General features: G+C 41.0%; 1 protein-coding gene across 1 annotated transcript in view; it reads left to right on the forward strand.

The window, feature by feature from the left end:
• Positions 1 to 4,948: 4,948 nt before the first annotated feature.
• Positions 4,949 to 12,236, forward strand: part of HTR7 (5-hydroxytryptamine receptor 7) — a 75,601-nt gene continuing 68,313 nt past the window's right edge. The window contains exon 1 of the mRNA XM_036265144.1: positions 4,949 to 5,545. Within this exon, the coding sequence (XP_036121037.1) occupies positions 5,007 to 5,545 (539 nt within the window). The 5' untranslated portion in view covers positions 4,949 to 5,006. The remainder of the gene's footprint in view (positions 5,546 to 12,236) is intronic.

Here is a 12,236-nt window from a genome sequence, read left to right on the forward strand (position 1 = left end):
CAGCTGATAATCAAGTAAATATATAAAAGCTATTTGTATTGTTGAGAATTTCGACTTGACTAAATCTTTTGGAAATGGTGCTTAAAAATGGCACATCATCAGGAAGTGACTTATTTTTGTGTATGGAGAAGAATTTTGAGAATTTTAGGGTAGACTTGTCAGAATTGGTAACCATGGCTAACACTGACTCCTGCCAGGGCCAGTGTTAACATCAGACTTATACAACATAAAAAAATGTGACAAGATTTTGCCAAGACAGAATTTTAGCCAATTTATTATACTATTAACCAGAAACGATATTGAGCTCCAAACTTAAAAACTATGTAAATAATAGCCACGGTAACTAACCATGCCTCACACACAGTTCATACTCCAAATAGCTGTAGTGGATGCTGAAGAAATGTTCTGCTGGAAGATACTCATTTATTAAGTTTTCCATGGAAGTTCCTTGTGAAATTTCTATTGGGGAATAGATTCCCCGCTAGGGGGTGTGCATGTACCATCTACAATCCAGAATGGGTGGTACAAAAAACTGAGTAATTAAATAAATAAATACGTGTTCTTGGATCTATCTGTTCTCTGGTTTTCTGTTCATCTTTTTAAAATTTTAAAGGTTACATTTATTTTGTAAAGAGAATGAAAAATTTCTAAATGGAAAAAACCAAAGGGAAAAAAGTACTTTTTTTTTTTTTTTTAATAGTTAGGGATAATGCGGATAAAAGCATAATTAAAGGGAGCATGTATCTAAATTAAAACAAAACTCTAAGTCACTTTATTTTTTTTATTATTATTTTTAATCTTCACCCGAGGACATTTTTCCATTTTTTTGTTCAGATAGAGCGGGGGGGAGAGAGAGACACACACACACACACAGAGAGAGAGAGAGAGAGAAACATCGATGTGAAAGGGACACATTGAGTGGCTGCCACCCACACGACCATCCAAGGCTGGGGACAAACTGCAACCAAAGTACATGCCCTTAGCAGGAACCGAACCCGGGTCTCTCTGGAGCTCTAACCACTGAGCCAAACTGGCCAGGGCCTCTAAGTCACTTTAAGTTGAGTAATTCTTTTACTTGAATGACTCTTGGTTATAGGCATTATTCTGTACTAAATTTTTTCGACAAACGTTTATTAAACACCTACTATGTGTCAGGAATAAGAAAATACCCTAGCCTTTGGGGAGCTCATAGTCTAATGGAGAGGACAGTTATGTAAATATAAGGTATAATGCAACACTAAGTGCTATAATAAAGATTTGAAAAATATGCGTTAAGAGCCTAGAATGGAGGATACTAGCTATAGTGAAGTAATTGTCACAGAGAAGGAGATATTCCTGTTTCTTTGACTAATGGCTTTTATTCGAACTGGGCCTCCCCAATATTTCTGTTGACAGATTTCAGTCTTGGTCACTAAGATGTGTATTCTGTTTCTATGCTACAGCTCTACAGCCCGACTGGCAGCCACAGGGTAGTATTTGGATGTTTAAACACAATAATCTTAGCACTACACCTGTCTAAGCACTCTAGTTTTCCTAGTCTTTTCTCATTCAATTCTGGGGTCAAGGGACACCCAGACAATTAATTTACTTTAGTTATGCAATGGGGTATAAAAGCGAGCACCCAAAAACTTTTGAGAAGTAAACCAGTAGTCCTGTAGGAAGTCAGTTGCATTGTCATTGGAAATTAGTGGAACCCCAGGCAGCATGACATTAGTATGCTTAACTGACTAGTGGGTTACTAATGATTCCTATGGCATAGAAAGCTTTCTTTTACTTGTGTTTCTTAAATAAATCTAGATTGTCAGAGTGTGCTGGCTTATGGGAAAATAAACTCTCCGATGCTTACGTTCTATAGATGCGATATGTGGTTCTCTATAGATGTGATTAAACATATCCAATTTCACGAGCTAGATGAATGGTACCTAGAAGAAAGAAGAGCTTATAAAAAGCCAATTCTGGTTGTAGGAGCTGCTGGGCTGTAACCCCCTAGAGCAGTTTTGAGAGTGGGGGGTTGCCAGCTGAGAGATTACATCACAATGCTGTAATTCTCAGGTGCCCTCATTGACAATTTAATGGGAATGCAGTTACTGGAGATGCGAGTCTAGACAAGGTTTGGTACTTTTTAAAGCAGCAGTTATTTTTTAAATGAAGCAAACAAAAGGAATAAAATTTAAAGACATGGTTTGACATAGATGCCAACACTTCTCTAGTTATCTCCAGTGTGAGTGCCAAAGAGTGGGCATGTGGGTGGGGAGAGCAGTTGGGGGTCGTGGTGGTGAAGGAAGCAACACCTCAATATAGATTTTAAAACACCAGGAAACCAAGGGCAAAACAAATAAATTTAGATGAATGTTGAGGTATTTTATGAGTATTTTTTGAAGCAGTATCTTTAGCTTTTCTTTGGAGAAAATTATGGAAAAGCATACACAAGATTTTAGCATTTTTATGAAGATAGATTGTTAGTCAAAATGAGAGGGAAACTGAAAGAATTCCAGACTATTCTGTCAGGATTTTGGAATAATACAATGACAGATGAAACTTAAAGTCAACATAAGCAAGGTAATGCTGCAGAAGCTGAGATTTTCAATAACTATGTTTATACATCATGACAGCTTATAAATTAAATCCTAGAACTCTTAGGAAATACACTCAGCCATCAGCAAGGATAATATAATAGAGGTGACTGCTCTATAAAAAGGGGAGTTTGGACCTGATGCTGTATTGAAATGGGAGAGGAAGTGAATTGGAAAGTAGCATTTTGCTATTTGGTGAGTCTGTATATCCTACGGTTAGAAAACAAAAGCAAAAAAAATCAGAAGTTGCTATGACATATAAGTGGATTGCGTAAAGGCTGGTAAGTGTGCAGGTGCAAATTACATTGACTGTAGATTCAAATAAAAACAAAACTATTGCTTTTCAAATTCTTTGTATAATTAATTTAAATGGATTATTATTTAAAAGACAAGACAAGCTGACCTGATTAGAGTACTCAAGGAAAAAAAATAAGTAAAAAATATTTTGTAAAATTTATTATCATAATAAATTTTTAAGAGGCCTTGAGACAGTTTTAAACCTCAAAACAAACAAACAAACAAAAAACTGAAACATTTCAATGCAGTCATGTCTGATCATTGACAGGTCATTAAACTTCTGCCAGTCTCTATTTCCCTCTCTGTATTGAAGAGTTAACAAATGGTTTCTCAAATGGCCCTCTACTACAAAGTAGTTTTCTTCTGTCTGAAATTATGTTTAATATTAACATAAGTAAAGTTGAAGAAATTTCTGCATCCATCTTCTTAACTATTAAATAGTATTGCTGTGTGGCCTACATATTATCTTGTACTCTTCCTCTCATTCAATGTATTGATATGCTTATCCCAGGCAGAGGAGAGCCCCCTGACATTTTCATAATATTGAGTGAGCTGTGAACATTGGTCCACCTTTCAGGGATTTTGTTTTTTCTACTTCAAATTTTGCTTTTGAATTTGTATAGGGAAAAAATATGGATATAGTAATGATAAGAAAAAAAAAACCCACAAAAAAACACCCTGAGTTTGAAACTTATATTTACTAGTTGATGGCAATAGCAACTGTGTTTCCTTATCTGCATAAATAGGTGTAACACCCATATTAAAGAATAAGAGTATTATTCAGCATTCACATCAATACATTCTGAGCTTTCTGTTCTTTTTCTTTATAATCTGCTAGGGTCTAACTAAAAAAAAAAAATAAAGATTTAATTATTTTTTAGAGTCTTAAACTAAAGAAGTCACTGCTGGCTTCCAATAAAACCTTTAAACAAAATAAAGTAAGCCTCACAGATAAAAATCAGCCACTGTGATAGCGTTTGAGTACCACGGGGATTTTAGGCAATAGGCATTAAATCAACACACACCTCCAGAATTCTTGTGCAGAACACTGTAACCGGTCATTTATTCGTTTCTGTGCAAGATTTCCAGGGAAAGTTAACGCTCCTTTCAACATATTAAGCTCTGAAGTCTGAGTCTAAAAGCAGCAGGGTCTCTTTTCACAGCTCCGGGTCTGTTTTCGATGCCTGGAGGGTTCATCGGAATGTGTGTAAGCCCCCCGCTCCCCCTCGGTGCCAGGACCTGAAGGCATCTTTCCCTCTCCCTTTTCTTTCTCCGAGATTCCATCCCTACCCCATCCAGGTCCCTCTCCTTTTCTATTTTCGCTTTCTCCCATAAGTGGTCAAAATAGGAAACGGAAGTATCTATTTGTTGCTTGGTATAGTGCTCGAAAGGCTGTTTTCATTAACAGGAAAAATTCCTCTCCGGCGCTTCGCTGTGCCGGCAGCCCGCGCGCCCGCTGGCCCCCAGTCCCCTCCGCCGAAGGTCGCTCACTCCTGGGAGGAAGCGCGGGTCTGGCGGAGGGCTGCGCCTCCCGCCGCCAGAAGGACCCGCGGGAGAGCGGCGCGGGATTCCCGGAGGCGCGGCGAGCGCCGTCCCCCGCCCTGCACGGGGGCGCGGGGAGGCGGCGGCCCCTGCCCGGCGGGGAAGCCCGTTCCGGGCCCCAGGGGCGAGGGCGGCGGCGGCGGCGGTGGGGACGCGGCGCGGCTGCCGCAGGGGAGCGGCGGCGGCGGCGGCGGCTGGCGCGAGGGGCGGGGCGCACTCCGCAACTTCTGCGCTGCTTCCCCGGCGCTCTCCGCCGAGCCGCGCGGCGCCTGCGGGCTGCGGGCTGCGGGCGGCGGCACGGCCAGCCGAGCCCAGTCCGCCCGCACGACAGCCTGCGCGTCCCGGGCATCCGTCGGGTGCCCGAGGCGCCTCCTGCAGGGAGTCTCCGCGCGGCCGCGCTCCCGCCTTGTCCGCAGCGGCTGGGGGTCCGGGACGTGCGGGGCCGCAAGGCCGAGCCGGGCGCCCCCCAGCGGCCGGCGCGGGCCCCATGGCTGGGCCGGGCGGAGCGGAACCGGCGAGGTGAAGCCCCTGGGCCGGCAGCCGGAACGCGTGGCGGGGGTGCCGGCTCCATGGGCAGCAGCGCACAGCAGCACGATGATGGACGTTAACAGCAGCGGTCGCCCGGACCTCTACGGGCACCTGCGCTCTGTCCTCCTGCCGGAGGTAGGGCTGCCGGACCTGAGCCCCGACGGCGCCGGCCCGGTCGCGGGCTCCTGGGCGCCGCACCTGCTGCGCGGGGTCCCCGAGGTGACCGCCAGCCCCGTGCCCACCTGGGACGTGTCCCCGGACAATGCCTCGGGCTGTGGAGAGCAGATCAACTACGGCAGAGTCGAGAAAGTTGTGATCGGTTCCATCCTGACGCTCATCACGCTGCTGACGATCGCTGGCAACTGCCTTGTGGTGATTTCGGTGTGCTTCGTCAAGAAGCTCCGCCAGCCCTCCAACTACCTGATCGTGTCCCTGGCGCTGGCCGACCTCTCGGTGGCCGTGGCGGTCATGCCCTTTGTCAGCGTCACAGACCTTATCGGGGGCAAGTGGATCTTTGGCCACTTCTTCTGCAACGTCTTCATCGCCATGGACGTCATGTGCTGCACGGCCTCAATCATGACCCTGTGCGTGATCAGCATCGACAGGTAAGGGCCGGGCACCCTGTCCCGGGGTCCGGCTTGTGGATGTGCTTGCTGGTAGCTCTGCCCGCTCGCCTTTCCTGGGAGGGGGTAAGCCAGGCTTCACGGCAGGATGAAGAGCTGCGCTTAAAATGTCCCCCCCCCCCCCCCCATCAACCCTACACCAACCAACTTCAGTTACAGCAAAGCCTATATTCACCTTTAAAAGAAGAGCCTGGACTGTTCTGGTTTACTCTAGTGAGGATGTTAAGACCAAGGTTAAGAGTATTTCAAGCATTAGCAGTTCCACCAGGGGGTCCCTTGTCTTGGTTTTCAGGAGGAAGTCATTTGGTCCTTTCTGAGCTTGACAAACCCTTGCTGTGAATCCTAAAGAGTGAATTCTTTAAGAAATCTGTCGGAGGTAAGTCACCTTGCTTCCCTGATTGTAGGATCTGCTCCCCAGGCCAATGAAAAGACCAAGGTGGTCTCAGAATTGGGGGTCTACATGTCTTAACTTTGCACCCCTATGATTGCTAATTGTGAATCTCATTCTTTTGGAAGTCTAGTTTTAGCGTTTGGCAACGCAGTTTGCATCCTTGTAGGCTCATTGACTGGAGCCTCACTCCCTGTCTGAATGGTTGGTTCTAGCCTTTCATCACATTCTTTGGGGATTTTCTCTTGAGAACTCTCCCCACCAGAGTAATTGAAACCATAGGCTGACCATCTGTCAGAGAGGCTGGGGAGAAAAATTCCTGCCTTGGGAATCAGATTGGACTAGGAGATCCCCATACTCAAGATTACAGGATTCTGCAGTGGAACCAGTCTTCGGCCCTAGAAATACTGTGCAGTTGACAACTTGAAGTATACTCCCAATACTTTTTGGCCACAGAACAACTCTCTGCTTCTCTTGAAACTAAAATATTAAACCTTAATATTGACACTCAGAATTCTGTTGGTATTTTAAAACCAGCATAGAACTGGTATTCTGTGGTTTAATGATATAGAGAAATGGTTGCTTATTTTCTTTGGGGACCTACAGAACCTTTAAATATGTAGACCTTTAAGCATAGGAGAAATAATTGATGCCTCCACACTTTAAATGACAGTGCAAAGGATGGTCTGTCAGGAAACTGAGATATTTTTTTCCCCCTTCCTCCCTGTAAACACTGCTATTTGTAGTTTGTTGATATTTAACATGTTCTGTTATTTTACTTCTTGGCTATGGTTTATAATAACTGAATAAAGAGAATGATAGGAAAGGGAATATTTTCAAGGAAAAGAAATACATTGTAGCTGCATTTAGTTAAGCAGCTAGATTGTTTTTTAAAAAGTGGATCCTGCCATTTTATATATTACGTTAGGAGCTTCTGACAGGAAACAAGGAATTATTTTTAATAGTAGAAGATGAAATGCATTGAGAATATTAGCTCCAAACTTGACAGCTGATGTTCTGAATTACTGTAGTTAAGAATGTAAAAAACATATGCATTTTCAGTCTGGTTGTGGCAACAGGAACTAGGAAAGCTCACTCAATATATATATAGTGAGCATAAACATGAATTATAAGCGCAAAAATCCAACTGCTCAGCCAACCAAAACAGTGCTTCTTGCATGAATGGAATCCTTTTAAATGGAACTTGGTGTAGTAAAACAGATAACAATTTATGCTGCAAGTAATGCATTTATAATCTGTTTTTCATTTCATAATTGATAAATGATAAACAACACAGTGTGCTATCTCGTCTCCTAAGACATTCAGTGCTTCTGTTCTGGGCACATCTGGGTTTGGTTGGGACCACCCTGAGATTCCCGTACATGAGCTAAAGGTTTTCTTCACTCAGTGTGCACGTGTGACTTACCAGCAGTAGGAACATCTTGAATACAGAGAAGAGGTTAATCCCTTTTTTTGTCAAAAATTTCTTATTTGTTCATCATTATATCCTTATGATGTCACCAATTGTGGTTATACAGGGATATAGATTTTGTCTCTTCATTTCCCATAAGAATTGTGCCATTGATGATTTCTGCATAAAAATTATTTTTGAAGATGAACATGTCATTTCCTAACATAATGTGAAGAACTGATAACATTGGGAGACACATACTACTTTTCTTCCAAGAACACACAGAACTAAAAATGAGATAAAGGAAAATACATTTGCATCTAAGGTGAATTATTTTTGAAAAGATTGTTTTCTTCAGTTCCGGTGTAGAAGGTGATCAATGATACTAAAATGTGCTAAGAAAATATGAAAAAATGTTATCATTCATTTATTCATTCCCTTTTGAGTATCTAATGTAGGTTATGCTGTGCTTTGTGCAGCATAATCGGAGATTAATAATAATATTCCTGCTTTTGAGCTCATACTATATTGTGACAGTTTGGATTTCTTTTGGGCATTTAACCTTTGGTTCATGGAACCCTTGATTTTTTTTAACCACTCCCCACCATACCGGGGTGCTTTTTCAGCCTTTTTCAATGTGAGTTCCTGCCATTTTTCTTCACAGGTTTCAACACTCCCCATATCCACCCTTTTCAGATAATGACTCATGATCATTGAAAAAGTAGCAGCCATTGGATGGGGAACTCCCTGTCTTTCCACCACCAAACAACCAACCTTTCCTACACGTACCCTTTTTATTTCCTTCTAGTTAAAAAGCAAGAAGACTTTATGTCGCAGCAAAGATCAAACCACCTGCACTTCACATCCCATGACCTCTCCCCTTCTTGAGGATTTGTTTCTTCCTTAATTCCTCATCTCTTCTTTGTCTCCATTGTTTCCTCTCAACTAGGTCAAGCTTGGCCTTCTATTTTTAAAAATATATATTTTTTTCTTTATTGATTTTAGAGAGAGAGGAAGGGAGAGGGAGAGAGGTAGAAACATCGATGAGAAAGAACATCGATTGGCTGCCTCCTGCATACCCGCCACTGGGATTTGGCCAATAACCTGGGTGTGTGCCCTGACCAGGAATCAAACCGGCGACTTCTTGGTGCATGGGTTGATGCTCAGTCACTGAGCCACACTGGTCAGGCTTGACCTTCTACTTTTAAGAACTCTTTGGCCCTCATTTTTTCCTCCAGTTACTGGTCCATTTCACAGTTTAGCTGTGCCCACAACCTCTCTTTGTTATTCCTCAGATAGATGAGTTTGACGCTCAGTAGTCTACAGTTCATTGGTTCTCCTTCTAGGATGCTCTTTTAAAAATAGAAATCAAATGACCTTTTATGTACAGTTTAAAACATGCAAAAACAGTTCTATATATTGTTTAGGCAAGCTTATATAAGAGTAAAAGGACAAAATAGTGCAGAGAAATGGTGAACACCAAGTTTGGGAGAGTGGTTTATCTTTGGTACAGTGGGTGGAGGTGCGCTCAGGGAGTAGCACACATAGCAACTATATTGGTAGTGTTTCATTTCGTAATCTTGGTGGTTAATACAGTCTTGTTTTTCTTTGTATAACTTTCTGTATGTATGAAATACATTTGAAAACTTTTTTTTGAAATACATCCATGTAATCTGCAACTAGGTCAAGAAACTGAACATTACTAAGCTCCCAGAATCCTCTCCTGCCCCTTCCCAGTTTCTGATACTCCTAAAGATAACCATTGTCCTGACTTTTAGCATCATAAATGAGATTTGCTTGGTCATAACCTTCTGTAAATGGAATAGTATATTATGTACTCGTAAATCTGTTTTTTTTCTTTTCTCAGTATAATGTCTGTGTGATTCATTCATAGTTTTTAGTTTTTACACTGTCAGTATTTTATTCATGTTTTTTTTTTTTTCTGAGTAGTATTCCATTTAAGTTTCTTATCAATTTACCTGTAGATGGACATTTGAATTATTACCAGTTTTGGGATATTACTAATAGTGATTTTATACACATTTATTTGTGGACAAGTCATTTTGTGGACACCTTTTCATTTCTTTCTTTCTTTCTTTTTTTGGCACGTGCCCCTAGCCACTAGGGCCTAGTGGGAACTGAACCCGGGACTCTCTGGTCCTTAGGCTGACGCTCCAACCGCTGAGCCAAACCGGCCAGGGCTGTTTTCATTTCTTTTGGGTAAATATAATACTGGATAATAAGGTACATTACTACATTTTAATTCTATTTACCCCTCACACCATTGGTGTTATCCTCGTCATGAATTTTAAAATACATATTTAAAAAACCCATTAGGTGTTATTTTTATTGTTATTTTAAACAATCAGTATTCATTGTCTATTTACCCACCTGTTTACCTTTTCCATTGGTCTTTATTTATTTATTTTTTTACATTATCATGCTTTCAACTAGGATTATTTTTTTCTGCCCAGTGAGATATTCATTAGCATTTTAAAAAAGTGAATGCTGGTAACAAATCTGTTTTTATTTGTTGGAAGATATCTTAATTTTACCATCATTTTTGAATGATACTTTCTCTGAGTATGGAATTCTCTATTTGAGGATTTTCCAGCACTTTAAACTATATTCCACTGTCTTTAGGCTTCCATTATTTCTGTTGAAAAATCAGCTATTAATCAACATTATTATTACTCCTGAAGAGAATGTCTTTTTCCTCTGGATGTTTTTAGGATTTTCTCTTTATCTTTAGTTTTTATCAGTTCTTCTCTGATGTCCCTTGGTTTGGCATTATTGAATTTTGTTGTTGTTTTGCTGTCAGCCCTGCAGGAATTCTTAGTAATTTCTATATTTGTCCATTGATATTTCTAATGAGTTTGCTATTATATTTTCAAATACTTCTACTGTGCTTTTCTTTCCCCTTTTGTGTTCAAGTTTACATAATTTAAACCTTTTTACACGATTATACATCTCTTATACTCATTTATTTTTCCTTTTGCATTTTCCTCTGGGCTTTACTTTTGAAAAATTTTTGACTTGCCTTCCAATTTATTATCTCTTCTACTATATCTAATCTGTTTCTCAGTCTTATCTATTGAGTTCTTAATTTCACAGTCCTAGAAAGTTCCTTGGATCCCTGTTTTGCATTTGATCCTGTTTATTGATTCTAATTCTTTGACGAGATTCTCTGCCCTTTTATCTATCTTGTGACCATATTTTGGGGTATATTAATTATAGTTAAACTCTTTTTCTACTATCTCCAGTATCTGAACCACTTGTAGTTTCTTTGTGTGTGATCTGTTTTTCCCCCACTCAAGGTTTTGGATCTGTGTCTTGGCATACCTAGTAAATTTTTATTATACTCAACATTTTGTATGAAAAATTGTCGATGTTGTAGATAATGCTATTTTCCTCCAGAGAAAATAGCTTCTAGGCAGGCATATTGGGGACTGATTATTGTAACCCAATTAGGAACTGAGCTGACTGCTATGTTTTAGTTTTGATAAAGCTCTGTCTGCCACTGGCTGATACCTTTCTAGAGTGTAGCCTTCTTGGGATTTTAGCTAAGAGCATGGGTGTTCTCAGTGATTTCTCCTCCTGGTTAGATCAGAACTCTTATTTTTCTCTCAGCACTGTGAGACTGCGAAAACTCCCACTGAGAGCTTTTTGGGAGCATTCTCCTCGGCTTCTTAGCCTCCTGCCCTTCCAGCTTCAGAATTCAGTAGATGTGTTTAGGGGAATACTAGGCAAGTGTTGGGCTTAGTTTTCCGCTTCTCACTGGGATTTTGGCCACTCATGTCTCTAATGTTTGTCTTTCTATCCTCAAGAGACTACCAAAATGTCTTCTGGCATTTTTGCCCCTTAATAGCAACTCTGCTGAGGCTCTTTGCCTGGATCTCCATCCCTTTAACCCCTCTTCCAGTCTTGGAAAATGTCCCATGAAAAAGAGTGACTACAGAAATTTGGCTTGCCTCTTTGTGGTTCTCTCTTTTCCAGGATTTTGTCTTCTCAACTCTTGGTTATCTCAACAACTCTAACATGCCTTTAAGCAGGTGTGTGTGTGTGTGTGTGTGTGTGTGTGTGTGCGCGCGCGCGCACTTTCTCCAGCTTTTCTAGCTGTTTCCATCAGAAGCATGGGTCTGAGTATCAGTCAACCCCATCAAAGCTAGAAGTAGATGTGTGCCTGAAATAACTTAAATATGTACAAAATATATAAATAGAATCACGTAAATTTCCTGCTTGAAAGCGTTCATTGGCTTTTCATTTCCCTTGGAATAACATTTAAACTCTGTAGCACATCTACAGGTTCCCTGATTTGTTCCCACCTTACTCCCCGGCAACATTTTGCTCCATATTCCATCTTGCTTTCCAGAGTATTGTCATATTGACCTTTTTTTAGTTTTTCCATCATGCCAAATTCTTTCCTACGTCAGGCCCATTCCACGCAAACCCACCAACTAATATATTTGAAAACTATGACCTTTTTTTAAGTTTTTCCATCATGCCAAACTCTTTCCTACATCAGACCCATTCCACGCAAACCCACCAACTAATATATTTGCAAAACTGGAGCTCTATTCCCTAATACTTGTTTTTTGACCCCAAGTTGGAAAGCTTAAAAGTGTTTAACCCTCTAGAATGGCAATAGTTAAAATGTCTGAAAAATACCAAATATTGACAAGGAGAGAAAACAAAGAGAACTTTCATACACTGCTAGTGGAATTGTGACTTGGTAAACCACTGTGAAAATTGTTTGCATTATTGTCATGTTGAAGATACGCCCTATGATTCTGTTATTTTACCATTAGGTATATATCAGGGAGACTCTTGTCACCAAAAGTCTTGTATAAGAATACTGATAATATTCTAATGTC

This window comes from Molossus molossus, unplaced genomic scaffold (assembly GCF_014108415.1).
Source record: "Molossus molossus isolate mMolMol1 unplaced genomic scaffold, mMolMol1.p scaffold_m16_p_17, whole genome shotgun sequence".
NCBI lineage: Eukaryota > Metazoa > Chordata > Mammalia > Chiroptera > Molossidae > Molossus > Molossus molossus.